Source organism: Mytilus trossulus, chromosome 7 (genome assembly GCF_036588685.1).
Source record: "Mytilus trossulus isolate FHL-02 chromosome 7, PNRI_Mtr1.1.1.hap1, whole genome shotgun sequence".
NCBI lineage: Eukaryota > Metazoa > Mollusca > Bivalvia > Mytilida > Mytilidae > Mytilus > Mytilus trossulus.
Window position 1 is genome coordinate 68,067,392 of NC_086379.1, and position 12,307 is coordinate 68,079,698.

General features: G+C 31.9%; 1 protein-coding gene across 1 annotated transcript in view; it reads left to right on the forward strand.

The window, feature by feature from the left end:
• LOC134726618 (uncharacterized) overlaps positions 1-12,307 on the forward strand; it is a 204,289-nt gene that overhangs the window by 122,921 nt on the left and 69,061 nt on the right. Inside the window, exons 111-119 of the mRNA XM_063591029.1 lie at positions 585-782; positions 1,391-1,700; positions 2,109-2,525; positions 2,805-2,928; positions 6,456-6,550; positions 7,205-7,390; positions 7,650-7,830; positions 8,182-8,348; positions 8,550-8,677. Coding sequence (XP_063447099.1) covers positions 585-782; positions 1,391-1,700; positions 2,109-2,525; positions 2,805-2,928; positions 6,456-6,550; positions 7,205-7,390; positions 7,650-7,830; positions 8,182-8,348; positions 8,550-8,677 — 1,806 coding nt within the window. The remainder of the gene's footprint in view (positions 1-584; positions 783-1,390; positions 1,701-2,108; positions 2,526-2,804; positions 2,929-6,455; positions 6,551-7,204; positions 7,391-7,649; positions 7,831-8,181; positions 8,349-8,549; positions 8,678-12,307) is intronic.

Genomic DNA, 12,307 nt, shown 5'->3' on the forward strand with positions numbered 1-12,307 from the left:
GAAAAGTGTACAAATTGCCAATAAAAAGACAATTTGAGCTAATATGATATTTTCATTCAGAAAAATTTCAATTTGCTCATTATTTTTACCGTTTATTGATCTTCCTGCCATATACTCTATGTTTCTTGCTAGACAACTGAAATGATTGAAACTAAACTTTTTAAAAGTATTACATGTACCTTCAATTAATCTTCATTTCTTTATTTATACTTCTTACTTCCCTCTAAATATTACATAAATTTCAGTTCTTTTAAATCGGTAGTAGTTCACAAAAATAACTTAATTTTCAGTTTCTTGTTCTGTAATGGATGATGCAATTTGGTTGAAATGCATTCAAATTAACATTTAAGGGGAGATAAATCTGTTATTTGCTATCATTCAAACTAAAACTATTTTGAGTTAATTTGAAATACCAGGCAATTTTCGTCTGACCATGTTTTTTATTTTTATTTGAATTGCTTGATCCTTACAAAGACTGACACTTTAAAGATTAATGGTTCTGAATGCTTGTTGCACATTCATAAGAACAAAACAATGTGTATGGAGAAATTAATGTTTGGTGAAAATCAATTAATCTTTTGTAGAAAAAGAGATCAACATCTTCCTGTTATGTTAAACAAACACCAAACTTAGATTACACAGAACCAGAGTTTGAAATCTCTATCCGAGCTGAAGATGATAGGAGTCTGGTGAAGCTGTACCTAAATGTGGGAACTGTACCAGGAGGGTCTGATGTGTTACAGGAATATGAACTCGGAGGACCATCTACAGTTATTAAGGAGGTAAAGTTATTATAGGTTTATGAAACTGTACTTTAATGTTGGTATACACAAAAAAAGACCATCCACATTTATTAAGGAGATTGGTATAATGATTATTTTTCATTGTTTGCCACCAGAGGTCGCTTCTGTGATGCTGGAGGTCATTGTACATTTTGATTGATTTAAATATATTCACTGTTTTTTTGTAAAGTTTGTTGTACAGTTATGGATAAAAATTAACCATTTGGGAAACTTTTGGTAAGAAATAATAACATAAAATTGAGAATGGAAATGGGGAATGTGTCAAAGAGACAACAACCCGACCAAATAAAAAACAACAGCAGAAGGTCACCAACAGGTCTTCAATGTAGCGAGAAATTCCCGCACCCGGAGGCGTCCTTCAGCTGGCCCCTAAACAAATATATACTAGTTCAGTGATAATGAACGCCATACTAATTTCCAAATTGTACACAAGAAACTAAAATTAAACAGTAGGTTTCAGTCTTCTTTCATAGGTTTCTTTGAAATAAAAATAGTTTTTTTGTTTTTTTTACTACATAACTAAAATCAAGTTACTAGTTTGTCTTCATGTACTTTTGAAAGTTTATTGTAACACCATATTTTTTCAGCCATTGATCAGTAGAGGTACAGGAGTTCCAATCTATTTCACCTTGATAGCAGAAAACAACTCTGGTCAAAGGTCAGAAGCATTTTGTAGTCTACCAACTTATGATGTGACTGTACCCGGTGGAAGATTTCAAGAGGAGTTTATGTCTACAAGTAACCCTGAGGTACTGAGGGCCTATGTGACAGTGTATGAGGACTCTGAACTTGAGACAGTACAAGTTGGAGCAGGATATGGGAAAGGAATCTTTGGGGACCAGATGGTGCCCTGGGATAATGTTGACCTTGATCATAATCAGATAAATAACAATTTAGGTATAATCTATTTGATTTCTGATATCCATATTAGTTGAATTTTCCAATTCAATAAATACATAATGATTTCACCATATCAGCAGCACTATATATCTATGAGCAATATTTCTGTCATGTTTACAATACCATATCACAATACTCATTTTTCTATGCAGATTTTCTTGAGCGATTCTCTCTGATTTAGTGTTTATGCTTGATCCACATAAGCCTATCTACCTTTTCTGTATCAATTAAATAGCTTTACATTAATGATGTTTTATTAAAACATGCCAAATGGCAGAGGATATGAGTTTGGTTCTTTCTGTAGTGAGTATAAAGTACAGCAAGTGCTTCATTGTTTACAATGAGTATTTATTGCACATTAGTTGCTATGTTTTCACAATATCTATTTTTTTTTTTATTTTATAGGTTCAGATCCTTTTAATAAAAAGGTTTTAGACCAATTATTTACTGGAGCAACAGCTGGAAGATTGATTGGACCAAAATCAGCTCTTGACACAAAACGAAATAGTCCAGGAGATTGTGCCAGGGCCTGTGTAGATTTACCTCACACTAAGTGTATGAGTTTTAATTATGACTTTGGAAATGCAGTATGTGAACTTATGGAAGCCATTGAGGGACATCACTATTCAAGGTCCAAGTCTGGATTGTTTGAACATTATGAGAGACTTGGTATTGGCAAGTCCAAGCAGTTTGTTTATGAAAACCTACAACTCCAACATAATAAAACATACTACTTCAACCTGAGACTGGTCAATGTTCTAGGATATGATAGTATAATTACCACACAAGGAGTCATTTTAGATACAACTACCCCAGAAACAGGTTGATATCATAATTACATAAAGAATAAGATATATATATTTTATATGAAACAATCATTTACTCTCCTGTTCATTTATCAATGAGTTTGTTTGCTTTCAAGTTAATTTGAACATTGGACTTTTTTGCTAATTCTTTTATATTTACACCAAAAATTGTGAAAATTAAATAAAGTTTAATACCTTAAAAAAATATTGATAAATACTAATTATGCAAAAATGAAGAAAAGCAGATTTTATTGTGACAATCAATTAACTACTTGCAATCAACAATATTTTGAAGGCTTTATTTTGAACAAGACAGCTGATTACCTTGAAATACTTCCCTGTTTGGATTTAATACCTGAAGACAGATCTGACTGGAAGTTACTCTGTAAAGGTGTACATCCTAAAATTCAGAATCATAGGTAAGTTATTGTAACAGTAGTTGTAGAAGGTTGTAGTAGATTTAGTGTGTTTGTTTTTATTCAAAGTAACTTTTCTCATTACTTTGGGTCTGTTGTCCATCGTTGTCGTCGTCCATTTGCTTTTAGAAAAATCTTCTCCTTTGAAACTACGGGGCCAAATAAACAAAACGGCCTAAATCATCCTTAGGGTAACTGGTTTTGGCTTATAGCTCTGAAACTAAAGCATTTAGAGCAAATCTGACATTGGTAAAAATGTTCAGCAGAACAAGTTTTATCTGCCCTGAAATTTTCAGATGCATCAGACAACTTGTTGTTGGGTTGCTGCCCCTGAATTGGTCATTTTAAGGAAATTTTCTAGTTTTTGGTTATTATCTTGTTTATTTAAAAAGATAGAGATAAACTGTAAACAGAAAAATTATTCGACAAAGTAAGATCTTTAAAAAAGCCAAAATGACCAAAATGATCAATTGACCCTTTTAGGAGTTATTGTCCTTCATAGTATTTTTATTTATTTTTTAGCTCACCTGGCCCGAAGGGCTTTTCTCATCACTTGGCGTCCGTCGTCGTTAACTTTTACAAAAATCTTCTCCTCTGAAACTACTGGGCCAAATCAAACCAAACTTGGCCACAATCATCATTGGGGTATCTAGTTTAAAAAATTTGTGGCCTGACCCGGTCAACCAACCAAGATGGTCGCCACGGCTAAAAATAGAACATAGGGGTAAAATGCAGTTTTTGGCTTATAACTCAAAAACCAAAGCATTTAAAGCAAATCTGACATGGGGTAAAAATGTTTATCAGGTCAAGATCTATCTGCCCTGAAATTTTCAGATGAATCGGTCAATCGGTTGTTGGGTTGCTGCCCCTGAATTGGTTATTTTGAAGAAATTTTGCTTTTGGTTATTATCTTGAATATTATTATAGTTAGAGATAAACTGTAAACAGCAATAATGTTCAGCAAAGTAAGATCTACAAATAAGTCAACATGACCAAAATGGTCAGTTGACCCGTTTAGGAGTTATTGCCCTTTATAGTCAATTTTCAACCATTTTTGTTAATTAAAGTAATCTTTTACAAAAATCTTCTCCTCTGAAACTACTTGGCCAAATTAATCCAAACTTGGCCACAATCATCTTTGGGGTATCTAGTTTTAAAAATGTGTGGCCTGACCTGGTCAACCAACCAAGATGGCCGCCACGGCTAAAAATAGAACAAAGGGGTAAAATGCAGTTTTTGGCTTATAACTCAAAAACCAAAGCATTTTGAGGAAATCTGACATGGGATAAAAATGTTTATCAGGTCAAGAACTATCTGCCCTGAAATTTTCAGATGAATCGGTCGATCGGTTGTTGGGTTGCTGCCCCTGAATTGGTAATTTTGAGGAAATTTTGCTGTTTTTGGTTTTTATCTTGAATATTATTATAGATAGAGATAAATTGTAAACAGCAATAATGTTCAGCAAAGTAAGGTCTACAAATAAGTCAACATGACCAAAATGGTCAGTTGACCCCTTTAGGAGTTATTGCCCTTTATAGTCAATCTTTAACCATTTTTCATAAATCTAAGTAATCTTTTACAAAATCTCCACCGAAACTACTAGGCCACAATCATCTTTGGGGTATCTAGTTTGAAAAATGTGTCCGATGACCTGGCCATTCAACCAAGATGGCCGCCACGGCTAAAAATAGAACATAGGGGTAAAATGCAGTTTTTTGCTTATAACTATGAAACCAAAGCATCTAGAGCAAATCTGACAAGAAGTTAAATTGTTAATCAAGTCAATATCTATCTGCCCTGAATTTTTCAGATGAATTGGACAACTGGTTGTTGGGTTGCTGCCTTCCAATTGGTAATTTTTAAAGAAATTTTGCCGTTTTTGGTTATCTTGAATACTATTATAGATAGCGATAAACTGTAAACAGCAATAATGTTCAGCAAAGTAAGATCTACAAATAAGTCAACATGACCTAAATGGTCAATTGACCCCTTAAGGAGTTATTGCCCTTTATAGTCAATTTTTTACAATTTTCATTAATTTGATAAATTTATGTAAATTTTTACCAAATATAGTTCTCTGTTACTAATGGGCAAAGTTCATGATAGATATAATTGTAAGAAGCAAAATCGTTCAGTAAAGTAAGAACTTCAAACACATCACCATCACCAAAATACAATTTTGTTATGAATCCATTTGTGTCCTTTGTTTAATATGCACATAGACCAAGGTGAGCGACACAGGCTCTTTAGAGCCTCTAGTTTTATTTTTACAAAAATCTTTCCTCTGAAACTACTAAGCCAAATTGAACCAAACTTGGACAAAATCATCCTTAAAGTATTTAGTTATAAACATTTATGATTTATCTGATAACCTTGCATATTAACTAAGATGGCTGCAATGGCTAAAATTAGACCATAGGGGTGAAATGATGGTTTTGGTTTATATCTCTGAAACTGAAACTTTTAAAGCAAATTTGACTGGGGGATAAATATGTTCATTAGAACAAAATCTGTCTGCCCTGAAAATTCCAGACACATCAGTCAACCTATTGACGGGTTGCTGTCACAGATTTGGTTATTTTATAGAAATTTTAGTTTTTGGTTATTATCTTGAATATTATAATAGATAGAGATAAACTTTAAACAGCAAAATTGTTCAGCAAAGTAAGATCTACTAAAAATAGTCACATGACCAAAATGATCAATTGACTCCTTGAGGAGTTATTGTCCTTAGATTTATAGTCAAATTTTTACTATTTTTTTTTTTTATCTTTTACAAAAATCTTCTCCTCTAAAACTACTGAGACAAATTTAACCAAACTTGGTCACAATCATCATTAAGGTATCTAGTTAAAAATTGTGTAAGATTGCCCTGCCTACCAACCAACAGGGCTGACATGACTTTAAGTAGAACATAGGGTCAAATGCAAGTTTTGATTATTATTTTTTTTAATTATTAAAAATACAGAAAATCTGAAAGTAAACTTTTTTCAGAATAATGAGCTCTATCAATTGTCTAAATAGTCGTCAAAACTGTGAGACAATTTCTTTTAGGTTCATAAATGACAAATTTTATGATTTTTTTCTTCTCTGTTGCTTTTTATCATGAAAACTAGGATATTTAAAAATAGAAACTTTTTTTTCTGTTATGCCTCAATTTAAAAGAAAAATAAACGCTCTAAATCACAAAAATTATCAGCAAGGCAAGATCTATTAATAAGCCAAAGAAACTAAACAGACTTAAAGATCAGTAATGCAATATCAACAAAATAGAGACATATGCCATGGTCTATTATCGTTTGCAATGTTGGAGAGTGTGCTTTGTTTGATATTCCCTTAGACCAAGGTGAGCGACACAGGCTCTAAAGAGCCTCTAGTTACTCTGTATTGAAATTGCAAAATAAAAAATATACATGGAAACTGCCTGTAAAAATTATTGCAAAAAGATGTGACAACGCGTTTAAAAAAACACAAATTAAAAAATTACTTGAATTAGAATTAATTGACATCTTTAAATATATACATTGTAGACTGATAGTTGATGGACCTGGTTCCCAGACAGTATTCAATGGTCCAACACCAATGTTTGATCTGATGTTCACCAGGGCAAATACCTTTATATCTGGTAGGTATCACATGACCACCCCAAAGTAACAACTAAAATAATCAAGTGGGGTTTTATATTGGGAAAAAGTAAGCAAATGAAACTTAACAATATATGACACAAGAACACTTAAAGAATATTAAGCAGCAATTAAGAAGATCAAGCAGCATTCTAACACATGGAAAGCAGGCTTCATCTTTTTAGGCATAGACTTAGAAAACTATTTAAATTTATTACAGTTTTATCATATATAAACTTAACCTCTTAGGAGCCTGTTACTGAAAAAAGAAACATCTAGAAGAATTGAGGTGAGTTTAAACCCTACATGTGGCTTTTTCGCTCAACTCCAATCTTAATTTGCTATGATTGTCAGTTTTTCTACCGAAGGTCAGATAATCTCTGTTGACACCTCAGCTTCCTCCCCTTATACAAATTGTTCTGCAAGAAATAATACAATAGTGCTAAAAGAGGTGTCAAACACCAATCAATCAATCAAGTTTTAAAACATACAAACAGTAGTCTCTCTCCTTATCCTGGAGTTGTTCTAGTGGACACCAATAAGACTGGTTAAGACCATATCTAATATGGAGAAAGGGTTAAAAGAAATTTACAGTAACATATATTGGATTTCTAAATATGTATATATTTAGGTCTAATTCATTTTCTTCATTTTAGCCAACTGGGATGGATTTATTGACAGAGAATCTGGAATTCTGGGATACACTGTACTTATCGGCCTGACTGAATGCACAGATGATGTACATGCTGACCATGATCCTCATAAACATTTATTTGATAAATCACAGTGGACACACAGTGCTATGATAAGTCCTATACCAGCTCCTTACACCAAATTACCAGGTATTTATTATATCTTCAACATTTGAACTGATACTTCTGTGACCTTAACCTACTTTACACAACTTTTTTCAAGAAACAGTGGACTAAATTTCTAATATACTGTCCCTTACCTTTTGGTTGACTCTTGAATTAAAGTTATTTTTTGCTCTTATAAAAGATGACAACTAGTATGACATTTGTACAATACAACTATTATAATAACCAAATGAAACAGATTTTAACCAGTAGATAATATTTTTTATATTATATTTTATTTCAGATGGAAAGTACTTCATTACTGTCAGGGCATTAAATGATGTAAAGTATGGAGGGCCATTGGTAACAACTGTTTGTCATTCTACACCACTGACAGTAGATAACTCCAGACCAGAGGTTTATGATGTATATGGAATAGAATATGATGAAGATCTGCCCTTACTGAAAGCTTCTCATGTATCTGGGTATGTATAGAAACAGATAACAGATATGCTCCAATATACCTTGGAATTTGGTATTTTTGTTTTACTTTAGTTCAAAAACAGCTGAAAGTTTTCATACCTTTTGTTGAGTCTGAGAAGCAACACTAATCCTACATGTTGTTGGTGTCAACATTTAGGTACAGTCTGTCGTTATAGGTGTTTAAGACATCAATTATTTTGTCAAACCTTCATTGAATGTATGGAACTACGGTAGAAGCTTTTTCATAATCAAATTATAGTATCCAATGACAACAAAACAAATTTAAAATAAACATGCACTATGTTTTCTGATGTTTAAGTATATATTAAAATCAATTTCTATCCTTTTTACAGTGACCCTCATTCAGGTTTGGTATACAACGATTTATGTTTGGGTCATTCAGCCAGAGACTGTAATGAAATGGACTGGAAAAGAATGGGCTATAGTCCAGATATACAGTATGCAGTAAAGCTTACAGATGGTGTTCGTATCTGGGTCAAAATCAAGGTCATCAATGGAGGTATAACAAAGGCTCAACTGAAAAGTATATTTGTATGGTTTAATGTTCTTCTTTTTGTTAATTTTATTTTGAAAAAGAGCAAGCAAATTACATTTGTTTCTAAATTTGCAAGTATGTCATTATGCAAGGTGAGGTTATCAATAATTTACCTACAAAATTTATAGTGACTAACATTATAACTTATGTATCCTAATTTTGCAGTGGATCTGAGAAAAATAGGAGTAGCAAACCAAGCTATAATTGTTGACAACACACCACCAATAGCAGGACAAGTGTTGGATGGTTCAGTACAGGGGACTGATCTGCAATTCACCAAAGAGTATCAACAGGTCAAATTATTATTATATTTACTCATTTTGATCTATCAGGCAGCATTTTAATTAAATGTAAATACAATTACTTTTTCATTGCATTTATCAATTATGGTTCTTGTTAGAATTAGAAAAATACTGAAACTTCTAATAGCAGTGATTATGATTGCATTATAAAACAGGTTGGTTGTAGTACCGTATAAACTGGTAAATAAGCCGTAGATGTTTTATTCCCAATAGAGTTTATGGTGACTTGAAAAACACCGGTACCACTCAGATTACAATTCTACCTTAACAGGTAAGTTTGTATTTAGCCTATAAAATACTTGTTTAGCCTTGAGAATTGAAAGGTCAGTTTATCCCATTCATACAATAGGAGTTTACCTATGAGGATCAGAATGGGGTTTACAGAATAGAGAATACAGGTAACAGCAACAAAAAAATAGAGAATCAAGAAAATGAACAACAAAATAAAGAATAGAGAATAGTGCAGTGCAAAAGTATAAAGCATAACTGTGCAAAAAAAAAAAAGGGAAAGGTAACTGTAATGCAATACTGATAATATAAAGGTCAATGTACAGAATTGATAAATAATCTTGTAACAGAAATACTAAATAGTAAAATCATTTTCATGAGAATTTTACAGAATGAGAGTCATTTTTTAAGGTTAAAAAAAAACACTAAAAATTAAAAAAATACAGATATTAATAAAAACCCATGCAGGTCCTCATGTCATTTACATTGTCAAAATATAGGACACATCATTGTTATTCCAAGACTTAACTAGATACTAGTCAAACTGGTTTTAAACTAGACATCTATTCAAACTGGTTTGGTATAACTGACTGCTTCATGCCCTAGATGTCTATTTCACAGTGACCTTATGTGTTGTGCTAAGAGTACACGTACTGTCATATTTATTGATTTTCTGTTGGGACATGACCTACATTGTAAACATGCAAAACAGTGGCTTGAGATTTCCAGTTTATAGGAATCAATATAATCTTTAAAAGTTTATTCTATATGAACTGATATAAGTATAATAAATTAATATTTGGAATTTTATATCCTGGTTGATTTTTGGGATACGATTGCTGTCAAGCAATCTGTAGACTTTTACCATTGACCCTATGATACACTCCCTCACGTCATTCGTTTTATTCTAAACATTCGGCAACATCTCAGATTCTTATGATTGTCTTGCTTTAAAAGGTAAAAACAAGCAAAACAATTGAACATAAACAACTTTCTTGTAATGTTTTACTCATAATCTTCATGTATGATATTTTCCTTGACTTATATGCGTGTTTTTATCAATACGGAAAATCAGAATTAAACAGTATTTATATTTAGTGTTTTTATAAATTTAGAAACACGTCAGAGGGAATTCCCAAATTTTGATAACTTGCGAGAGTTCTCTGAAAGCCGATCGATAATTCTATTTCTGTCACAAGAACCTGAAGTGGAGTATTTCTATATTTTACCGTTATGAAACTGATATTTGATACTGTACTCTCATAAAGAAATGGAGAAGCATTCATCATATCATTTAATGAACGTTCTTGTTCCAAATCGCAAGTCGCGGTTTGTTTATGTATTAATGTCCATGCGTGGTCTCACTAATTAGAGACAAAAAGCGTCAAGAAGCGACAAGAAGAATAATATTAGCAACAAGAAACTATTTAGCGACAAGAAAACATTTTTTTATTTATATTACTTATTCGAAATAAATATTTAAAAAATATGCAAAAGAAAACAATTTCAACGACAGGAAAGTTAATTTTGATAGGGGGGGAAATGAAACTTGTAAATCTAATTCAGTTGCTACATTTATTTACATGATATTTTATAAGGTATCACAGGAAGTATATTTTGTCTTTTTATTTGTTTTTAAAACCATTTTTGTACAATATATAATTAACTTGCAAAATGCATTATTTGTGCATAATTGTCCAGAAAATTCATACACAAATTGTGAAATACAAATTAAGAACTGAAATCAAACAAGAGGAAAACATAATTAAAATGTGAATATTTTTCATCATTTTATTTAGTGTATTGTCTCATTTAACGATATTTATCATGTTTATGCATATAGATTGAAGATTAAAAGAAACTGATGACAATCTTGAGTTTTCAACAGGTGTTCACTATTCGGTACAATAATTTTATATTCTGGTGCGTGTAATTGATGAAGGTGTTAATGGATGTTATTGTTGCAATAAAACAAAGGACACGCACCTAGTTAATCTCATTTGTTGCTCTTAATTGTGTATTACCTTAGAGTGAAGCCACAGCTAATGTTGGTCCTATCAGGAAAAATTAATTGTACAGTTAGGAAGGAAATAATATTTCATGTTTTTGTTTTATTAAATCCTTCAAAAGGAAGATGACAAATCTTTGTTTTTATTTACATTTCTTCTTCTTCTTCTTCTTATGGTATCCAGTTATCCATCAGATTTTTGATGATTACTAACTGCTGCGCATGCGTAGGATAATAATAAATAAATATTTACAAAATAAAGTGCCAAAAAATAAACAAATACTAACATGACATGTGGTTAAAACTATTTACATAACTACTAGGTTTACTGTTCTATATTGTAGAGAACAGTAGGTGTTAACTGTTCTCTAAAAATATTTAAAGGGGGAGAAAGTACTACCTTTGGAGGTAGTACATTCCATTGTGTAATAGTATACGGAAAAAATGAATATTTGTTACAATCTTTAACTGTAAGTAAGTGTCTGTAAGTTTGTGGATGAAGTTGTCGGGTTCTATTGTCTGTTGGTATGAGTAATGTTGATGGCACAGCGACAATATGGTGTACAATTTTATAAAACATATAAGTCTTGTTTTAAGTCTTTGTTGTTGTAGGGTAGGCCAATTTAAAGTATGGAGCATGTCTGTAACGCTACTGGTGTTGTGATGACGATTACAGGCATATCTAGCAACCCGACGTTGAACCATCTCAAGTTCATTGCATTGTTCAGCAGTATGAGGGTTCCAAACCGAACAAGCATATTCTAGTTTAGGACGTACGAGTGCTCTTACACATGTTTAATTTCTACATCTATCAATATGATAATAAAAAGTACACAATCTCTTCATCAAATTTTTTTTATTTCTTCATCTTTCAATATAATCCTAAAAAATATTTTAATGTATGTGATAACAAAATGTATTCTTGTCGCTAAATAGCTTCTTGTTGATCTTTCAATATAATCCTAAAAAATATTTTAATGTATGTGATAACAAAATGTATTCTTGTCGCTAAATAGCTTCTTGTTGCTTTTTGTAACTTATTATTTTTCTTCTTGTCGCTTCTTGACGCTTTTTGTCGCTAATTAGTGAGACCCCACATGCGTGTAGTTTTCCTGATTTCAAGGGGTATCAGATTGAGTGATTCCCCGCTTCATTAATTAATTTGAAACTCATGGGATTCTTTCTATGTCTGTCTGCATATGGAGGGCTATTGTTGTTGCATAATTTTAAATCACATGCATAATTTAAATTAAAGTAAATGTTTCATCGTAAAAATTACCTATAACACCCCTTCAGCAGAAATGGAATCTTCCATGTTATCGTTTCGAGTTGTCTCCCTTTTCGAAGTATTCGTCAAGAAGAATTAACTCGTTAATTCCGGTAAA